Source organism: Myotis myotis, unplaced genomic scaffold, assembly GCF_014108235.1.
Source record: "Myotis myotis isolate mMyoMyo1 unplaced genomic scaffold, mMyoMyo1.p scaffold_m19_p_12, whole genome shotgun sequence".
NCBI classification, from domain to species: Eukaryota; Metazoa; Chordata; class Mammalia; order Chiroptera; family Vespertilionidae; genus Myotis; species Myotis myotis.
The window spans coordinates 14,936,882-14,959,839 of record NW_023416316.1 but is presented as its reverse complement, the minus strand read 5'-3'; the positions used below and the strand labels follow the sequence as shown (position 1 = coordinate 14,959,839).

General features: G+C 43.0%; 1 protein-coding gene and 1 pseudogene across 1 annotated transcript; one reads left to right on the top strand and one right to left on the bottom strand.

The window, feature by feature from the left end:
- Window positions 1-8,024: 8,024 nt before the first annotated feature.
- LOC118667139 (olfactory receptor 1J4-like) lies at window positions 8,025-21,698 on the bottom strand. Its single transcript, XM_036329929.1, has 2 exons — window positions 21,197-21,698; window positions 8,025-9,015 (listed from the first exon to the last, which is right to left on the bottom strand). Exons 1-2 carry the CDS (start codon window positions 21,691-21,693, stop codon window positions 8,025-8,027), a joined length of 1,488 nt encoding a protein of 495 aa, XP_036185822.1. The 5' UTR covers window positions 21,694-21,698.
- Window positions 18,807-19,350, top strand: LOC118667153 (annotated as a pseudogene).
- Window positions 21,699-22,958: the final 1,260 nt, after the last annotated feature.

The following is a 22,958-nucleotide window of genomic DNA, read 5'->3' as shown; positions in this document are numbered from 1 at the left end:
TAATACATCTGTGTGATCAAAACCCATGCTTTTAACCATTACACATGGAAACTTCCCTTTTCTTGCTTAGGGAAGCCAAGCACACTGTATTACTTTGGACCTGTGAGGACTCAACGTTGTCCAAAATTCTGAAACCTCTTACTAGATAATTTATTTCTTTATATTTATATACCTTCCAACTGACAATAAATCCTCAAATACAGTGGTTCTCAAACTTGGCTGCACATTAGAATCACCTGGGAATCGTTTTAAAATCCTGATTTCTGGGCCTCATTCCAGGTGATTCTAATGTGCAGCCAAGGTTGAAAACCACTGCTCAAATATATTAACTTTATATACACAATAACTGTTTACTGAGAACCTCTGTACCATTCACAAAACAAGTGAAATTCTTTCCATTGTATAGATGTGGAAACTAAGACCAAAAATTTAAGTAACTTTCCCAAGGTCTCTCTGCTATTTGATGGTGATTCTGCCCAATAACTTCACACAGCCTGATGTCCTGACGTATTTTTTTCCTGGGATATTTCATAAAAGTAAAGAAGAGGTTGCAAAAACTCAGGGACTCAGTCACACTCAGATACATGGAAATAAGAGCAGATTTGTTTCAAGAAACTGGGAGTTGCTTAGAGTGTGGATATCTCAGCTATTGGTACTCCAGGAGGAGGAAAGGTAACGATACTTGATTTCTGACACCCATAAACGCGTGCTCACGCACGCATACACACACACACACACACACACACACACACACACACACACAGTGCTGATTTGAGGATTCTAATCACCTGTGACCACGTTCCCATCCTAAGTGAAGAATAGCCAATATTTGGTTCAGCTCAAAAACACTGTCTACATACAAACTAATCATAAGTAACACACTAAGTGAGACATATACAACACACAATGATGGATCATTCACTCAAAAACATATACTAACACAATCTGACTCATGACTCATCTCCTAAACACTCAACTCAATGCACATACATAACTTAGGCACTGTACACACATCAGCAAAAGCACACAAGACCACAAACAATTACGAAATCGCACAAGAGCTTGGCCTGTATAGCTCAGTGGTTGAGCATCGACCTATGAACCAGAAGGTCACAGCTCGATTCCAAGTCAGAACACATGCTAGTGTTGTGGGCTTGAAACCCGGGGGGGGGGGGGGGGGGCGGCGTTGCATACAGGAGACAGCTGATCAATGATTCTTTCTCATCATTTGTTTCTATGTCTCCCTCTTCCTTCCTCTCTGAAATCGATTTTATATATATATAAAATCTCACCGGAAACACTCATCACAACACATATGCACACTCAACCACACACTCACTACAACAGGTAGCACACAGCCTCCTATTACTGAGAGACAGGGCCACCCTTCGGACCATCCCCTTCCAGGGGACAGGTGTATACCTGGTGCAGTTAAGCAGTTAAGCCTGTTCAGCCACAGGCAGTCATTAAACCAGCAACAACATCCCATTCACCCGGTCACATACACACAGAGAAAACCAAACAATACACCTTCCAGCGCTCACACACGAGTGTGTCACCCACAGCACAGCTCTCATGTGCACCAGTACACGCTGCTGAGCAGAGATGTGAGCCCTCTCTGAGCTGTCCTTGGTCCTGATAAGGTTAGGTATCTTCTTGTCCAGCAGCAGAGACAACAGTCTCACTCTTGATGCTCAGCTGTGATGCCAGTATTTATGTTGACAGGCAAGAATCAGGAGTCCCTAATCACACACCAGGAGGCTGATAACTTGTTCTACATGCATTAAAATCAGGCTGTGAGTCAGATATATAGCACACTCACACACACAAACACACACATGCAACTATTAAATAGCATGTACACACATATACAATACATGCAGACACACACACGGTCATGGACACAGTCTCATACATGAACCTACTAGCACACAGGCAGATCCATTGCCAAGTGCAGATTTCCAGCTCCTCTCACCTGGGCTCATTGACGAGTTCAGATACTTTCTGCTCCAGACTGTTGCCCGTCTCCTCAGCTTTTCTTCAGGAAACCTAATATCCAGACACACAGAGGCAATATCTGTGGCCTTGGCACTTCTACAGACTTTCCTTTTCCTTAACCAGCTCCAGAGAAATGAGTCCACAGATAGTACTTAACTGCTAATGAGAGACTGCAGCCAAGTCCCCAAGCTTGTGGCTAATTTCTGACTGCCCTTTGGGAGCTGTGTGTCCAAGAGCCAGAGGGACTGGAGTCCTAAGGGACAGTGTTCCTGATTCCAGTCATGCCCTGGCCACCTTACTTCTTGGGCGTTGCTCCAGCTCGGAAAAAAGATTTTTCAACTTTTTATTTTGAAATGATTTCAAAGATATGTAAAAGTTGTGAAAATGATATTAAGAATTCCTGGCAGGCTTGTGCCAGATTCCCTAATGGTTAATGTTTTTCATATATATATATATATATCCTATATAATAAAAGAGAAACATGGTAATTAACTGTAACTTTGCTACCCTTCCCATTGGCTAATCAGCGAGATATGCAAATTAACTGCCAACCAAGAGGGCGGCCGGCAGCCACGCAGCTGAAGTGAACAGGAGGCTTGCTTGCTCCAGTGAAGGGGGAAGCCAAGGTTCCCCGCCTGCCGCTGCCAGCCTCTGAGCTGCACTCTAAGAAACAATGTTGCAAATATAGAAGCTAAACAATCCCCAGAAACCTGCTTTCAGCCAGCTGGCCTCGGAGCTGGAGCTGAAACAGTGTTTCAATTATAAAAGCCAAACAAACCCAGATCAGCAGCCGAGGTCTCAGAGCTGGAGCCGAGCCTCAGAGCTAAAGCTGGCTCTCAGTTCCAGTGACAGCCATAGAAGGTAAATAAATCCCAGAATTTAAAAAAGAAAAAGAAAAAAAGGAGAGGTTGGGAGCTTCAGTCACCCACCAGCCTAAAAACGGCCCTCAGCCCGTCACCCAGACTGGCCAGGCACCCCAGTGGGGACCCCCACCCTGAAGGGAGTGTGACCAGCTGCAAACAGCCATCATCCGCTCATCCAGGCTGTCCAGGCACCGAAGCGGGACCCCCACCCTGATCCGGGACACCCTTCAGGGCAAACCAGCTGGCCCCCACCCATGCACCAGGCCTCTATCCTATATAGTAAAAGGGTAATATGCCTCCCAGCACCGGGATCAGCGGAGCCACGAGGCATCACTGCCCCTGTGTCAAGTGGAGCCACGAGGCCTCCCAGCACTGGGATCAGTGGAGCCGGGAGGCCTCCTGGCCCCTGGAGCAGTGTGACAGGGCAGCGCCCAAACCCCCTGATCGCCCTGTGGCTCTGTGTGTGACAGGGGGCGGGGCCACAACCTCCCTATCCGCCCTGCTCTGTTCATGACAGGGGAAGGCGCCCCAACCCCCTGATCGGCCCTGCTCTGTGTCTGATAGGGGGGAGCTCCCCAACCCCTCCATGGGCCCTGCTCTGTGTGTGATGGGGTAGAGCCGCAACCTCCCCATCGGCCCTGCCCTGAGTGTGACGGAGGGAGTACCCCAAACCCCTGATCAGCCCTGCTCTGTGTGTGACTGGGCGGTGCCCCAACTCCCCTATAGGCTCTACTCTGTGCATGACAGGGGGGAGCTCCCCAACCCCCTGATGGGCCCTGCTCTGTGCATGACAGGGGGGAGCTCCCCAACCCCCTGATGGGCCCTGCTCTGTGTGTGACAGGGGGTGGCGCCGCAACCTCCCCATCGACCCTGCCTTGAGTGTTACAGGGGGCGGTGCCCCAACCCCCCAATCGGCCCTACCCTGAGCATGACTGGGCGTGGCATCACAACCTCCCGATCCGCCCTGCTCTGTGCATGACAGAGGGTGGCGCCCCAACTCCCCAATCAGCCCTGCTCTGAGTCCAACCAGGGGCTGCACCTAGGGATTGGGCCTGCCCTCTGCCACCCGGGAGCAGGCCTAAGCCAGCAGGTCGTTATCTCCCAAGGGGTCCCAGACTGTGAGAGGGCACAAGTGGGGCTGAGGGACACCCCGCCCCCTCGCCAGTGCACAAATTTTTGTGCACCAGGCCTCTAGTATATATATATATATATATAAAATTTCAGGCTTTGATTTTCAGCATATATACCACAGTGCATATAATTAGAAAGCTTATGATATTAATTTTTCCAATTACTAGTGTTTTTATCCTTGATCAATTGGCTAAGGTTGGTGTCTGCCAGGTTCTGTACTAAAATATTACCAATTTTTAAAATTACTCTTTTAAGTTTGTAATTAATAGGTACCATTTGATAGTTATTTTGATACTATAAACATAACATTTTTCCTATTAAAATCTCACCCACTATGTTTCACATCTACTCCTGATGCTTATATGGCATATATGGTGACATACTGGTGATCTTTCTAATTCTATCATTTTTTCTTTATTAGTTGTATTCTTTTCTTTATGAAAAAATTTTTTAATGTTGACATTATTGCAGATTCCCCCTTGTCTTCCTCTTTGTCCACCTCTACTATCCTCTCCTCCCTCCTTTTTGCCTTCATTACACTATTGTACACGTCCATGAGGTATGCAAATATGTTCCTTAGCTAATACTATCAAATTCTTTCTCTAGTCACCCCAAGCCTTCTTCTCTCTGGTTTCTGCCTTTCTGTCCTATGTATCCATGCTTCTGATTCTATCTTGTTCATCAGTTTATTTGTTAATTAGACTCTACATATTACTGAGATCATGTGGTATTTGTGTTTCTCTGACTTGCTTATTTTGTTAGCATAATACTCTCCAGGTCCATCTATGCTGTTGCAAAGGGTAAGAGTTCCTTCTTTTATACAGCCGTGTAGTATTCCACTGTGTAAATGCACCACAGCTTTTTTATAGACTCAACTGCTGATGGGCACGTGGGCTGTTTTCAGATCTTAACAAATGTGAATAGTGTTGCTATCAACACAGGGGTGCATATATTCTTTCTGATTGGTGTTTTGGGATTCTTAGGATATATTTCCAGAAGAGGGATCACTGGGTCGAAAGGCAATTCCATTTTTTTTTTTTTTGAGGAAACTCCACACTGTTGTTCGTAGTGGCTGCACCAGTTTGCATTCCCAGCAACAGTGCCCTAGGGTTTCCTTGTCTCCCCATCCTTGCCAGCAGTTGTGGTTTGTTGATTTATTGATAGGAACCATTCTGGCAGGTGTATGTTGATATTTATAAGAAGGAACTTATCCTTATTCTCTACTCATTTTCTTATTTATTCATCTATATCTTTATGGATAGATGGATTATTATTCTCTGGGTTATTATCCATTACTAATCTTATTTATTTTGAAGCATTTGGTGTCTTCATGGCTTACAAGGATTCTAAATGATGTCAGAGAAGCCAACTAGAAAATATGTATAAAAACAACATCAGGAAAAAACCTAGAAACTAAGAAACAAAAGGAAAGTTTACCCACAGGTGGTGGGTCATGAGTGGGGCTGAATGAATGGGGAAAGGGAACAGTATAGGTGTTCATATATAACCTATAAATTGTAATCTCTTTATATATTTAAAACCCATGAGTTTGAATTGATAGCTCCAATTCTAGTTTGACACCACAGAGACCTTTCCAGCCTCTCCTTTTCCATGTACAGAGCTCCTTTCCCCAAGAGTGAGAGTCACTCCCTTTTCCTCCGTGTTTATTTAATTGTTGAGTCTTTGGATATATGGTGAGCTGTTTCAGAATTTTTAACACATACCACAATTAATGGCACTCTACAGCTTAAAACGTTGTTTGGAGGTGTGTTTTTTTAGTTGTGAGAGTATATAGACAAAATTCTGGTTTCAAGAATTGCTTAGGTTACTTATTTTCCCCTTTAGACTAATTACGATGTTTATTCGAATATAATTTCAGTTCATTTGTATTGTTTTAATCTATTTTGCTTTATTCACCACCTCTCCTATTTATTTTCTTAGTGGCAAAATACAGCATAGTCAAAACTATACAAATAATTCTACTCATGTCCCCATCTCTTCTTTGTTTAGCTACAAAGATTCTAAATGATCTCAGAGAAGCCAACTGGAGACTACATATCAGTTTCTGATTCATTCTTCCTGTGCTTCTTTCTGTTCAGATGGGCAGACACATGTATATTTCATTCCCCTTCATTTTTACATAAAAAGAAGCATGCTATAAATGTTCTTTTATACATTGATTTTTTTCATTTAGCAATATATTCTAATATTTCTCCATGTTGGTTCATAGATATCTTTGTTCTTATTTTTCTCACAGTTGAAAAATATTCGGTTGATATTTTATAGAGATTTTTTTATGAGTCATAAAATGAGATTGGTGATATGTGTCCTAAATGCCACTGAATCACATACCTCAAATGGCTAAAAAGAAAGTAAGAAGTGATCTCTGCATACAGCACAGAAAAGAATAATAAAACAATAATAATAATGTATGATTAATAAGGTAATAGAGAGATAATTGAATTTTAAAATATGTATTTAATTAAAGTAGAAGATGACAGAGAATATATGTAAAACAGATGTATCAAATAAAAAACAGAGTAATATGGAAAATATAAATTCAAATATATTATGATTACATTAGATGAAAATTGACAAAATTCTCCAGAAATATAAGAATAGTTGCTTTGCATAAAATGAGCAAAAGCCAGCATTACATTTTTAACAATGCACACCTCACAGAAGAACAAAGAAAAGTTTAAAATGATAGAAAAGAAATACCATTTAATCACATACCATGAGAAAGCTGCATCTTGACCAGCTATACTATACTAGTACCTATATCTCTACCTATATCTAAATCTGTATATCTATCTATATCTATAGATATAAAGTACCTATACTAATATCAGAAGTAAATGAGGTATTAAGGTAGGACCTATTATTAGAAAAGTTTTCCTAATTATAAATGGAAGTGATATGATCTTAAATGCATTTTTTAAAGTCTCTTTCTCTCTTTTTCTAACAGCCTGGCTTTGTAGCACATAACAGTTTTCATACTGTAATTATTCTTATCATGGCTGATTGCAGTCAGACAAAAATGATGTCAATGATTGTGAATTAGGAAGAGATGCACACAAGCAGCTTGAAGCCAACAAGAGTCAGCATAAAAAAATCAGGTTATAAAAAAAGAAAGATCACCAGGAGAAAATCATGATGCTAAATAAGTGGCTCTTCGATAACATGAAATTTTTAAAAATGCATAAGCAAAAAATGAATTATCACAAAACAGAAAGAGACAAAACCACAATTATGATTGTGCAACATGTTTTGCATAGGATTTTGCATATTCTACATAATAAAAGCCCAGGAACCGAATGGCAGAACGACCAGAACAACCGATCGACCAGTCACTATGATGCATGCTGACCACCAGGGGGCAGATGCTCAATGCAGGAGCTGCCCCCTGGTGGTCAGTGTGCTCCCACAGTGGGAGCGCCACTTGGCTGACCGGGATGAGTGGCACTTCCACAGTGGGAGCAGCTGCTCAGAGGGTGAGTCCACAGTCGCTCAGCTGACCAGGATGAGCAGCACTCTCACAGTGGCCAATCACTGCAGGACACGCCCCACCAGTGCACAAGTCCGTGCACGGGGCCTGTATTCTATATATAAAAGCCTAAGTGACCATTACGACCAGACAACCTGCCAGTAGCTATGATGCGCACTTACCACCAGGGGGCAGATGCTCACTGCAGAAGCTGCCCACTGGTGGTCACTGTGCTCCCACAGCTGACCAACCTCCCACGGTCCCTGCCCCCGGCCAGCCGGCCCCCATCAGGATTGGGCAAGATGGCCCCTATCGGCCCTGAATGCCGGTCAGGCCAAGGGGCCCCACCCATGCATGAATTCGTGCACTGGGCCTCTAGTGTATGATAAGAGATGATGAACAAGCAAAACCTATCAATTAGGAATAAAAAATTACTAACAGTCCTAGAAGCAAATGTGACCTAGTGCACATATAACAACACTTATACATGACAAGAACTGGATATTCTATGAAAGTTATATGGAGGTGTCGACCATACAGTAATTTTAGGAGATATATCTCCCTGTGCTCCTGACTGCAACCAGAGGATTTAGTGATTGCATCTTAAAGAACTTAACCCTATTGACACACATCTCTAAGGCCTGTTTTATATCTCTGTTCCTCAGGCTGTAGATGAAGGGGTTCAGCATGGGGGTAACTACTGTATACATGACTGAAGCAATTATGTCTTTGGAACCCCATGATGAGGAGGAAAAGTAAACACCTGCCACTGTCCCGTAGTATAAAGACACCACAGAGAGATGGGAGCCACAGGTAGAAAAGGCTTTAAGGAGTCTCTTAGTGGAGGGCACCCTCAGGATGATGGCCCCTATATGGATATACGAGCCCACAATAATACCAAAAGGAAGAAAGAAAAGCATTCCACCCTCAGTGAATATGACCAGCTTATTCAGGGAGGTGTCTGGACAGCTCAGCTTCAGAAGTGCAGCGAGGTCACAGAAGAAGTGGGTGATGGTATGGTCTGCACAGAAGGACAGTTGGGCCAATAGGAAGGTGTGTAACAAGGCACTGCCACAGGAGAGAACCCAGGAGCCAGCCACCAGCAGCACACACAGCCACTCCCTCATGATGGTGGTGTAGTGCAGAGGGTGACAGATGGCCACATACCTGTCATATGCCATCACAGCCAGAAGAAAATTGTCAATACCTGCAAAATGTATGAAAAAATACAACTGAGAAATGCATCCCACATAGGAGATGGATTGTTGCCGAGTCTGCATGTTCCTGAGCATCTTAGGGACAGTGACAGAGGAGAGAGAAATGTCAGAGAAGGCCAAGTGGCTGAGGAAGAAGTACATGGGCGTGTGTAGGCGAGAGTCCAGCCTGATGAGCAGGATGATGAGCAGGTTGCCCAGCACCGTGGTCAGGTACATGCCCAGGAACAGGGTGAAGAACACGTCCTGCTGCCCTGGCGGGATGGGGAGCCCCAGGAGGAGGAACTGGGACACGCTGCTCTGGTTCTCAGGCCTCATGTTCCTCTTGGGTCTGCTGGGGATGAAAGGACAGTGTAAAAAGGTAAAATACTTCCAAAGTGAGATTATGGCCACCACTGTAGGGTCTTCCACTTTCTCCTGGAGAAAAAGACTATCCTTGCATACATATAATCAGCTAGAGTTGCCATAGCAAGCAACATACCCTCAATGCCCAGCATTGTTTTTTTTAAGTGAAACTAGATCAAATTCATTCTTCTTAATTTTTTTATTAGACAGGTTCCTGGAACCGTGCTACTAATTGAAAATGCATGAATAAATGGGACACACAGGACCTCTTCCCTCAGCCCCCTGACCGTCTGGGCACCCCTGACAGAGGACTGAGTAAACGTGAAGCTCTGCAGCCAGATTCCTTGTGCTGCAAGTCTGGCCCCACCACTTTCTGGGTGGATGAGTTGAGGGGGTGATTGTCTTCGCCTCATGTTGTGCCACAGTAGGTGGTGATACCAATGTCACATATTCCTAGAGGATTCCAATTCAAGACACATTAATATCTAGGAACAGTGTCTTGTATAAAATAAATACAAAATAATACCCATTATTTTTATATGAGCTCTCACCCTCTCAAGAGGCATTTTGGAGTGCATATCCTGTCATTGGGTAAATCTTCCGGTGAAACAAGTCTAAATGCACATCCATCTATTTGCCGAGAAATAAACTTACCTCAGTGCCTCTATCTCCATCTGTACCGGGTCCTTCATGCTGGCTCAGAAATGAGGATCCATAGGCAGGAAACACCTGAGACCTGAGATCTGGCAGGTGAGACTGGGGACCCTGAAGGATGGGAAGTGTCTATTAGGATTCACAGTTACCTGACTAACCATCACTATTTCTAGTACAGATCTTCACATTTATAATAATTGACATTTAGTGAACACTCTGTCAAACCAATCCATTTTTGCATTATTGCCTCATTAAATTTTAAATAATCCCAGAAGATAGCTGTTATAAAACTTCATCATATACATACTCAGAAGGAGTGAGAACTATCATGATCACACAGTTGGTAACTGCTGTAGTCTCAATTCTCTCATGTTTCTTAGATTTATTGGAATCTCTGCTCCTATAACGCTTCTGTTTCTCCCTCTCTTTAATTAGACCAAAGAGCCAGGACCTTAAGCAGTATGGTCTCAGGATTTGAGGGAGTCCTTCTGCTCAGACTGCAGTCATATTCCTACAGCCCAGTAGTTTGCAAATGATTTTCATGTACTTCCGGTTTCGTTCCATCCACCAATGTTTCTTCTGAGTCTGCGAAGTAGGGAAGACAGAGATTTTTGTTCTATTACTCACTACTAACAGGAGTAGTGAGATGGCTTACACAATTTCACATCGATACTGCCCAGCAGGGCCTGGTCTCAAAGGTAGACTTTCTGATCATCTTTTCACTGAGAAGAGAATTCACCTATTTCTTCCTGTGGGAGGTAGAAAGGTTAAGCTAAAGTTGAATGTCAAAATACCCATACTTTTGGGAGAAGAACTTGGCATTAATATTGTGTGTGTGTGTAACAAGGTTAAGTAATCCCAGTAAGTAACATCTCCTGGAAGAGACCCATTTCAAGGAAAGGGAACAATATAGAAATGGTACCTTGATTCTGTCAGCACCATGAGTGAAAGAGGTGGCTGGGAGACACTTAGTAATGGAGAGGAGAAGCGGCTGCCTGGAGGTCCGGGGGAGTCTTTGGATGGGCCAAATTTTCCTGTCAGGTACCAGGTATTGTCCCCTAGCATTCAGGAAATGGAGAGTCAGGTGTCATGGCCTCTACAGGCTACAATTTACTAAGTGCTTACAATGTGCTTAAGCACCTTGCAGACCAGATTCCATAGTGATTGTAATTATTCCCATTTGACAGTGGAGGCTGCTGAGCATGTACGACCACAAAGCTATTAAGTGGGAAAAAGACAAAGAGTTAAGTGTAGCCATATGTGACCTCAGATATGAGCATTTAGTTTCTAAACTATGTAACAAAGTTGAAGACGAAGTTCAAAAATATTGGGCTTCGGGGATGCTCCTATATTATTCAAATCACTAAAAAATGGCCCCCAACAGATCTTCAAAATGGCCTGTTTTTTTAAGCTGCCTGTGTGGGTTCTAATCTGTAGCTATGGTGAGTCCAAATGCATGAAAGTAAGATGGGGTTTTTTTTGTTTGTTTGTTTGGCCTTTTTCAGTATCTTGGTTTTAAGTCTCCATTCTACATATCTTCTGTGTGAAGGAAGTCAAGGTGTGAGTTTGTTACACACAAGAGCACTCACACACTATCACAGTCACAGCCTTGCCAGATGGAGACAGACTTCCCTGGCTTACACTCAAGCTAAGTAAATACAGCCAGAGTGTGAGTCAATGTCACACAAATCTACGCAAAACTCACACAAAACACACTCACATGTGTGCAGCACAGTTGCACACACATAACTATCAAGCATCCTCTACCACACACATTGCAGTCACAGGCAGTCACACATTCAAATCACAAGTGATGCACAAGGTCTTCCATGCAGCACACAGGCAACAAACAGAGGTGAAATAAGACACACATCGCTGAGGAAACTTTCCGCCTTCTGTGACTTATAATGTCCTCAGTGGAGACATTCAGTGTGTGAGTAAGTGACACACACACAAAGTCATACAACACACACACACACATATGCGTACACACACACACACACACACACACACACACACACACACACGGCTATGGGGATTTCTGGTTCCCTTCTAATCTATACCAGGGCTGTGAGTTCTCATACCTTGTGCTTTGTGCTGTCTCCGGAATCCTCAGTTTCTGTGCAGGAGACCCAGGCTTAAAGGAAAGGGAAATAAACATTTATGGCCCTAGGACCTTTACAGACTCTCATGTTTGTTCACCAGCTTCAAAACAACAGGCAGAATATCCCCTGTTAGTAACAGAAAGAGACCCCAGAGGGAGACAGCCCCAGGTCCCTGAGTAGAGCAGCAGTCAATTGAGATAACTGCCCAACTTCCTCCAGGCCCCTTGGGATGAAACATGTTTAGGGGCCAGAGGAGCTGAGCTGTACCTGGAGTCCCAGGAGAAAGGGTTCTTAATGCCAGTGATACCTCGGGCCTCTGGTCAAGTCTCTGGATGGGAAGCAGGAGGTTCCCAGTTGCCCGTGGCCTCTGCATCACAATTTCAGCTTCTCTGCACAGCAGTGAATGGCCCAGGCAGTGTACAGGGCTTCAGCAAGCTGGCAAAACACTACACAGACCTCTGTTCCAACACAAAGCCCCTTCAAATGTACTGGTCTCCCCATCCTCTGTGGGGTCCTATAGGGTAGGGTCTATGCCTTGTTCAGGGGCAATGGGATTGAGTCTATAGTCTCTGGGAAAAAGATTCTGGGCTCCGTCCCCTTACTAAGAGAGCGTGTCTGAGAGATTTATCAAAGATCTCTGAGACCTGGGTCCTTCAAAGTAGGAATAATAATAATAATACTCCAGGTGAGTTTGAAGGATGATTAAATGAGCACATAATGGAAGGTTAATGTTTAGAATTATTTTCAATTTCTGTGTAACACTAAGTATCAGCTATGGCTGAAATAGGCACTTGGTAATGGTGAGTGAATTCATTTGTTCATTCATTGACACATTCTCTTAAATAATTACTAAGGTTCTCACAAAAGTAAGATATATATAATCTGGAGACACAGCAGTGAATAAAACAAACAGAAATTCCTCTTTGAGAGCACACATTCAAGCAGGGGGAACCGAAAACAAATTTTAATTAAAAATATGGTCAGTAAATGGCAAAAGGTACTGGGGCACAACAAAAATCAGGGGTGAAACTAGGAACAATCTCAAATGTCCATCATCAGATGAATGGGCAAAAAAGCTGTGGTACATCTAAACAATGGAATACTACTTGCCAATAAAAAGTATGACCTAATGAGCTCAAAGAATGTACCATGTATTGATACATATTAAACATAGATGAATCTCAAAATGCTTATGCTGAGTGAAAGAAGGCAGCAATAAAAGAATATATTCTGTATGACCCCATTTAGATAAACTTCTAGAAGGTGCAAAGTAGTTGATGTGACAAAAACAGATCAGTGATTCCCCTGGGGGACAGAGGTGAGGAGCAAAGAGGCAGCAGGAGGTAGGCTTGGGGAAACTTCGTGGTCCTGACAGCTTGTAGTGATAGCTTAATGGGTGTATACATATGTCAAAACTATCCAAATTGTATACTTTCACTATATTAAATTTTTTATATGTCACTTAAACCTCAAAAAATCTTGGTGTTTTTATTTTTTTAAATGTATCTTTATTAGTTGAAAGCATTACAAATATCCCCTTTGTATTTTTTCACATTGACCCCCTCCATCCCACAACCCTCCTTCCATTCCTTCACCACACTATTGTCTGTGTCCATGGGCTATGCATATAAGGTTCCTGGTTAATCACTTCCCACCCCCACTCCCCTGCCTTCCCTCTAAGATTTGTCAATCTGTTCCATGCTTCTATGTCTCTGGATCTATTTGTTCATCAGTTTTTCTTGTTCATTAGATTCCACATATGAATAAGATCATGTGATACTTACTTTTCTTTTTCTCATTTTTTAAATTAAAAAATTAAATTATAGTTTACATACTATATTATTTTGTATTAGTTTCACATGTACAGCATTGTGGTTAGACAATCATGTACTTTCCAAAGTGTTCATCCTGATATTTCCTGTACCTACTGGGAAACACACAGTTATTACAATATTATTGACTATGTTCCTTATGCCATATTTTATATCTTCATGAGTATTTTGTAACTTCTTTTTTTAAAATTTATCTTTATTGTTGAAAGTATTACAGATGTCCCCTTTTTCCCCATTGACCCCCCTCCACCCCACTGCCACCCCCTCCCCATGCCTTCAGTGCTCTCCTGTCTGTGTCCATGGTTATGCATATATGCATATTAGTTCTTTGGTTAATCTCTCCCTGTCCCCTCACCCCCTTTTCTCTGAAATACGTCAGTCCATTGCATGCTGGGTCTCTTTTGTTCATCAGTTTATTTTGTTCATTAGATTCCAGGTATAAGTGAGATCATGTGTTACTTGTCTTTCTCTGACTGGCATAACACTCTCCAAGTCCCTCCATACGGTCTCAAAGGTTAAGAGACCCTTATTTTTACAGCTGTTTACATACTGATGGCCATTTGAGTTGTTTCCAGATCTTAGCTATTGTAAATAATGCTGCTATGACCATGGGGGTGCATATATTGTTTCTGGTTGGTGTTTCAGACTTCTTAGGATATATTCTGAGAAGTGGGATCATGGGGTCAAATGAAAGCTCCATTTTTTATTTTTTGAGGAAACTTTAATTCTTTTCCATAGTGCTTGTACCAGTCTACATTCCCACTAACAGTGTACTAGGGTTCCTTTTTCTCCACATCTTTGCCAGTACTTGCTGTTTGTTGATTTATTGATTTATTGATGATGTCATGCTGGCAGGTGTGAGGTGACATCTCATAATGGTTTTAATTTGCATATCTCAGATGATTCATGATATTGAACATTTTTTCATGTGTCTGTTGGCCATCTGTGTGTCCTCTTTGGAGAAGTGTCTATTCAGGTCCTTTGCCCATTTTTTAACTGGATTGTTTGTTTTCCTGGTGTTGAGTTGTAGACATTATTTACATATTTGGGAAATTAACCCCTTATCAGATGTATTATTGGCAAATATGTTCTCTCATACAATGGCTCCCTTTTCATTATGTTGATGGTTTCTTTTGCTGTGTAAAAGCATTATATTTTCACTAGAGGCCCGTTGCAGGAAGATTCCTGCAAGAATAGGGCTTCCTCAGGCGTATTCCTGCAAGAACAGGGCTTCCTGAGGCCTGGGCGAAGCAGAGAAGGGAGCGAAGCCGGAGGCGGGCTTCACTCCCTCCCATCTCCGCCACTATAGCTCCCTCCCTTCCCTGCCACTTGGCTCCCTCCCTTCCCTGCCACTATGGCTCCCTCCCTTCCCTGCCACTTGGCTCCCTCCCTTCCCTGCCACTATAGCTCCCTCCCTTCCCTGCCACTTGGCTCCCTCCCTTCCCCGCTGCCTCAGCTCCGCTCCCGTCTCTGCTACCTCCCATCTGTTCCCTTTTCCGCCGCTTGGCTCCCTTCTGCAGTGCTTGGCTTCCTTCTACAGTGTCTTCAGTCTTCGCTGGGCGCCTGTGTATGCAAATTAACTGCCATCTTTGTTGGGTTAATTTGCATACTCTTCTGATTGGCTGGTGGGTGTCGCGAAGGTATGGTCAATTAGCATCTTTGTCTTTTATTAGTGTAGATGTAGCCCCATTGTTTATTTTTTCCTTTCTTTCCATTGCCCTAGGACAGTGGTAGGCAAACTGCGGCTCGCGAGCCACATACGGCTCTTTGGCCCCTTGAGTGTGGCTTTTCCACAAAATACCACGTGTGGGCGCTCATGTACAGTGCGATTGAAACTTCCTGGCCCATGTGCAGAAGTTGGTATTTTGTGGAAGAGCCACACTCAAGGGGCCAAAGAGCCACATGTGGCTCATGAGCCACAGTTTGCCGACCACTGCCCTAGGACATATATCAGCAAAAATATTGCTACGAGAAATGTGTCAGATTTTGTTGCCTGTGTTTTCTTCTAGGATTTTTATGGTTTTTGCGACTTACATTTAAGTCTTTTACCCATTTTGAGTTTATTCTTGTGTATGGTGTAAGTTGGTGGTCTAGTTCATTTTTTTGCATGTATCTGTCCAATTTTCCCGACACCACTCATGAAGAGATTGTCTTTACTCCATTCTATGCTCTTCCCTCCTTTGTCAAATACTAATTGACTAGAAAGCCATGGGTTGACTTCTGGGTTCTCTGTTCTGTTCCATATATTCTATATTCCTGTTCTTATGCCAATGACAGGCTGTTTTGATTATAATGGCCTGATAGTATAGTTTGATATCAAGTATTGTGATGCATCCAACTTTGTTCTTTTTTCTTAAGAATGCTTTGCCCTAACTGGTTTGGCTCAGTGGATAGAGCATCGGCCTGCGAACTGAAAGGTCCCAGGTTTGATTCCGGTCAAGGGCATGTACCTTGGTTGCGGGCACATCTCCAGTAGGAGGTGTGCAGGAGTCAGCTGATCGATGTTTCTCTCATCGATGTTTCTAACTCTCTATTCCTCTCCCTTCCTCTCTGTAAAAAACCAATAAAATATATATTTTTAAAAATGCTTAGGTTCTTGGGGTCATTTTGGTTCCATATAACTTTTTGGAATATTTGTCCTAGATTGGTTTGGGTACTATGGACATTTTAATAATGTTAATTTTTCAGATCCGTGAACAAGATATATGCTCCCACCTATTTGTATCTTCCTCAATTTCTTTTTTTCCTTTCTTTTTTAAGTAATACCCTTTGTAATACTTTAAGCAATAAAAAAAAATCTTTATTGTTTAAAGTATTACATATGGCCTCTTTTTTCCCTATTGACCTCTCCTAGCCCACCTGCACCACCACCACCACCACCCCCGGCCCCAGGCCTTCCCTACTCTAATGTCTGTGTCCATGGGTTATGCATACAATTTCATTGGTTGATCTTTTTCCACCCACTCCAACTCTCCTACCTTCCCTCTGAGGTATGACAGTCTGTTTGATGCTTCTGTGTCTCTGGATCTATTTTTGTTCATCAGTTTATGTTGTTCATTATATTCCACAAATGAGTGAGATCATGTGATATTTGTCTTTCTCTGACTGGCTTATTTAACTTAGCATAATGCTCTCCAGGTCTATCCATGCTGTTGCGAATGGTAAGAGTTCTTTCTTTTTTAGAGCACTGTAGCATTCCATTGTGTAGATGTACCACAGCTTTCTAATCCACTCATCTGCTGATGGGCACTTAGGCTGTTTCCAAATCTTAGCTATTGTAAATTGTGCTGTTATAAACATAGGGGTGCATATATCCTTTCTGACTGGTGTTTCTGATTTCTTGGGATATATTCCTAGAAGTGGGATTACTGGGTCAAATGGTAGTTCCATTTTTAATTTTTTGAGGAAACTCCATACAGTTTTCCACAGTGGCTGCATCAGTCTGCATTTCCACCTGCAATATATGAAGGTTCCCTTTTCTCCATATCCTCACCAACATTTGTCATTTGTTGATTTGTTGATGATAGCCATTTTGACAGGTGTGAGATAGTACCTAATTGTCATTTTGATTTGCATCTCTCGGATAATTAGTGACTTTGAGCATTTTTTCATATGCCTTTTGGCTTTCTGTATATCCTCTTTGGAGAAGTGTCTATTTAGGTCCTTTGCCCATTTTTTAATTCAATTGTTTATCTTCCTTTTGTTAAATTGTATGAGTTCCCTATAAATTCTGCAGATTAACCCCTTATCGGATGTATCATTAGCAAATATGTTCTCCCATGCAATGGGTTCTCTTGTTATTTTGTTGATGGTTTCTTTTGCTGTGCAGAAACTTTTTATTTTGATGTATTTTCATTTGTTTATTTCTCCTTAGTTTCTATTGTCCTAGGAGATGTTCCAGGAAACACATTATTGCTATGAGAGATATCTGAGATTTTGCTGCCTATTATTTGTTCTAAGATTTTCATGGTTTCACGTCTTACATTTAAGTCTTTTATTCATTTTGAGTTTATTTTTTGTGTATGGTGTAAGTTGGTGGTCTAATTTCATTTTTTTTGCATGCATCTATCCAATATTCCTAAAACCATTCATTGAAGAGACTATCTTCACTCCATTTATGCTCTTGCCTCCTTTGTCAGATATTAATTGAGCACAATAGGCCTTATGTTTTTATTATTTATTTACCACAAGAAAAAGTCAAGAATTGTTATATTTCTTTTAAATTGTTTTTGCTGTTTCACTATATTACTGCTGTATATCTGCTCCATGTGAGTGACATAGGTGCTTATGTATATGGGTTCTGACTTACTGCAAAAACCACATTACATTATGTCGTGCCATAGGAACGGATCTCTGATGTAACCTGAAGACCTACTGTAACCACAAGAAAGCTGAATCTTGACTATACTATATTGTACTGTACTATACTCTACTATACTATACTATACTATACTATACTATACTATACTAGTACCTATATCTCTATCTATATCTCTATTTTATCTATTTCTGTATATGTATCTATACCTATCTCTCTATATAAAAGGCTAATATGCAAAGTGTCCCCTCGGGAGTTCAACCAGGTGATGGGGAGTTTGATTGCTTGCTATCATGTGTGCTGATCACTAGGGGATGGCGTGGAATGAAGGAAGGACCCGGCCAGCATCTGGTAGGCCCTGATTGGCCCTGATTGCTGCAGGCCTCGGGACCTTACCCATGCATGAATTTCATGAACCGGGCCTCTAGTATTTATATAAAGTATTTATATTAATATCACAAGTAGATGAGGTATTAAGGTAGGAACCCATTACAACAAACTCTTCCTAGTTATAAAACTAGTGGTGTGCTCTTAAATGCATTCCTAAAAAGTCTCTTTTTCTAAAAGCCTTGCTTTGTAGCACATACCAATTTTTATAGTATAATTATTCTTATCATGGCTGATTGCAGCCGGCCAACATAATTAGCCAGAAGCCAACAAAAGACAGCATAAAAAAAAAATCAGTTCAAAAAAAAGAAACATCACCAGGCACAGATCATGATGCTAAATAAGTGAATGTTCTACAACATAAAAACATTAAAAATGGGTGGGACTGAAAGCAAAGCCTGGCTCAGAGTAACAGAAGCACGGCGGCTGCCGAAGGTTTCTCTGGCCAGTGGCTCTCCCTCCAGTCTACAGCATGAGGAATATCTTTGCAAACCTCTTCAAAGGACTTTTTGGCAAAAAAGAAATGCGCTTTCTCATGGTGGGCCTGGACGCTGCGGGGAAGACCACCATCCTCTACAAACTGAAACTGGGTGAGATCATGACCACCATCCCCACCATAGGATTCAACGTGGAGACTGTGGAGTATAAGAACAACAGTTTCACTGTGTGGGACGTGGATGGCCAGAACAATATCTGGCCTCTGTGGCACCACTACCTCCAGAACACACAAGGTCTCATCTTTGTGGTTGACACCAATGACCGATAGCATGCGAACAAGGCTCGAGAGAAGCTTATGTAGATGCTGGCAGAGGATGAGCTCAGGGCTGCTGTCCTGCTCGTGTTCGCAAACAAACAGGACCTCCCCAATGTCATGAATGCAGCTGAGATCACAGACAAGCTGGGCCTCCACTCTGCTCCACAGGAACCAGCCCATTGAGGCTACCTGTGCCACCAGTGGGGACGGGCTCTGTGAGGGACTGGACTGGCTGTCCAATCAGCTCCGAAACCAGAAGTGAGCAGAACTCCTCTCTTCCCCCTCATTCCCTCCTTCACCCTGCTTTCCTCTCATGTGGTAGATGTGCCCCTGTGGTGTGAGTGCCAGAAGCTGTGTCCATGGTTGGTCCCACTATGCTTCATCATGCTGTACATGTGCAGACGCAGCCTGCAACTGGGTTTTTATTTAATGTAAATAGTTCTTGTTTCTAATGAGTCAGTTTCTGTACTCCTAAGCAATATTACTTAGATTTTCTTATTGTAAAAAATAAAAATAAAAATAACAGAATCAACCCACTGTTTATACTGAGAAGGGATTTTGGGCACCTAGGGCAGGGGCTCTAGGAGTTGCTGTGAGAGCACCTCAACGCTCCTCCTCAGGGCTTTAAATCTGTGTCGAGATCCATTTTGGTGGTTGGTTTTTAACACAACCTCAGTACATTTTTTATAGTATAAATACAAGGTAAGGAGACACTTTAACACAGAGAAGGGAGAAATGTTCCTAGTGTAGGTTCTGCAGTAACGGCTTGAGTCCAATCTGCCTTGGTCTGTCTGCCATCTGGAGCATGTGCAGTGGGCAGGACCAGCCACAATACATTCTGCATGGTCACTTATGGTCCCTGATTGGCTTTCTCTCGCTGGGTCATCTGCATCCCATAGATTTCATGCTTCTACCTGTGCTTACAACACTGCTTATGGGGGTGGGCTGGGGGCTGCAGCCACCACTCGACCCCTTTGAGGGACCCCAGCCTTCCCTTCGGTCAGTATGGATCAGTGTAGGTGCTTTGGTGGGACCACTCAGGCCAGGACAAGAGGCTGCCATGGTCCCTACACACACTCACTTGCGCCAGGTTGTCTGGGTCTCACCAGTAGGAGTGCAGACATGTGACCAGTCATCCTAGAGCCAGTTCCTCAGAGCCCCCGTCCACATGTGCTTTCACTCCCTCAGCCTGCAAGGGCCAGATTGAGATAAAAAACAACAACCTCTACATTTTTCTTTTGTATTTTGGTAAACACTGAAGAACCTAGAGCTGCTAAAATTTATCTTGGGGAAAATCTCAGAACTGGTTCATCTGGTGTCCTGGAACCTCTTGCTGCTTTCAATACATGAAAAAAAATGTCAAAAATGCATAAGTAAAAAAATAACATATCTCAAAACAGAAAGAGAAAAACCTGCAATTATGATTGTGCAACTTGTTTTGCATAGTATTTTGCGTTATCTTATATGATGAACAAGCAAAAATTATCAATTGGGAATGAAAAATTATTAACAATGCAAGTAGCAAACATGAGCTAGTGCACTTATAACAATGCTTATACATGAGAAGTGAATGCATATTCTAGGAAAGTTATATGGAGGTGTCGACTACACAGTAATTTTAGGAGATCTATCTCCCTATGCTCCTGACTGCAACAAGAGGATTTAGTATTTGCTGCTTAAAGAATTTAACCCTATTGACACACATCACTAGGGCCTGTTTTATATCTCTGTTCCTCAGGCTGTAGATGAAGGGGTTCAGCATGGGGGTAACTACTGTATACATGACTGAAGCAATTATGTCTTTGGAACCCCATGATGAGGAGAAAAAGTTAACACCTGCAGCTGTCCCATAGTATAAAGACACCACAGAGAGATGGGAGCCACAGGTAGAAAAGGTTTTAAAGAGTCTCTTAGCAGAGGGGACCCTCAGCATGATAGTCCCGATACGGATATAAGAGCCCAAAATAACACCAAAAGGCAGGAAGAAAAGCATTCCTGCCTCAGTGAAAATCATTAGCTTATTGAGGGAGACATCAGAGCAGCTCAGCTTCAGGAGCGCTGCAAGGTCACAGTAGAAGTGGGGGATGGTATTGTCTGCAGAGAAGGACAGTCGGACCAAGAGGAGAGTGTGCAACAAATCATGGACACAGGATAGAATCCAGGAGCCAGCCACCAGCAGCACACACAGCCCCTCCCTCATGATGGTGGTGTAGTGTAGGGGCTGACAGATGGCCACGTACCTGTCATATGCCATCACAGCCAGAAGAAAATTGTCAAGACCAGCAAAAAGTATGAAGAAATACAACTGAGAAATGCACCCCACATAGGAGATGGATTGTTGCCGAGTCTGCATGTTCATGAGCATCTTAGGGACAGTGACAGAGGAGAGAGAAATGTCAGAAAAGGCCAAGTGGCTGAGGAAGAAGTACATGGGCGTGTGCAGGCGCGAGTCCAGCCTGATGAGCAGGATGATGAGCAGGTTGCCCAGCACCGTGGTCAGGTACATGCTCAGGAACAGGGTGAAGAACACGCCCTGCTGCCCTGGCGGGATGGGGAGCCCCAGGAGGAGGAACTGGGACACGCTGCTCTGGTTCTCAGGCCTCATGCTGCTCTTCTGTCTGCTGGGGATGAAGAAGGTGTGGGAGTCTCAGGAAATTAAACATGATGACCAGGATCATCACATCTCATACTGTCATTCTGTGGGAAAACCATTTTTAAATAAGTTCATATTAATTTCTCATATCTGTGAATGTATAAAACTTCTCTTCATTGTAGTCTGGCTCCAGGAAAACACTGAACCCCAAAGTAGTAAATAGACATTATCACACAGGAGCATGAGGGGATACACACACACACACACACTGCTGATTTGAGGATTCCAGTCACTGGTGACCACTTTTCCATCCTAATGGACGGATGGTCAGTGTGCGGTTCAGCTAATAAATACTCATATACATACACATAAGTCACAAGTAAAAAACAAAGTGCAACATACACAACACACAATGATGCACCACTCACCCACAAACACACTCTCAATGCACATCAACACAGGTGACTCGTGACACACCTGGAAAACACTCAACTCACCACATATACATAACTCTGCACTATACACCCACATCACCAAAACTCACAAGGCCACAAATAATTCAAAAATCCCACAAGAGCCCTAACCGGTTTGTCTCAGTGGATAGGGCGTCGGCCTGTGGACTAAAAGGTCCCAGGTTCGATTCCGGTCAAGGGCATGTACCTTGGTTGCGGACACATCCCCAGTAGGGGGTGTGCAGGAGGCGGCTGATTGATGTTTCTCTCTCATCGATGTTTCTAACTCTCTATCCCTCTCCCTTCCTCTCTGTAAAAAATCAATAAAAAAATATTTTTAAAAAATCCCACAAGAAACACACACCAGCAACACACATACACACCCAGCCACACTCAGTGCAACAAGCAGCACACACCCTCCTCCTTACCGTCTCCTTCCTGGGGAAGCAGTCAGCATGGAGCAGTTAAGCCTATTCAGTCATAGTCATATCATTAACCCAGTAACAATACCCCATGCATGTGGTCACACACATGATAACAGAGAGAAAACCCAACAACACACCTTCCTGTTCTCACACATGAGTGTGTCCCCTATAAACAGAGCTCACACATGTATCAGCACATGCTGCTGAGCAGAGGTCTGAGCCCTCTCTGAGCTGACCTTTGTTCCTTGTAAGGTCGGCATCTTCCTGTCCAGCAGCAGAGACAACAGTGTCACTCCTGATGCTCAGCTGTGATGACAGTGTTTAAGATCACAGACATGAATCAGGAGTCCCTCACCACACGCCAGGAGGTGACTTGTCTGTTTCTCTGCACACCCTAAAC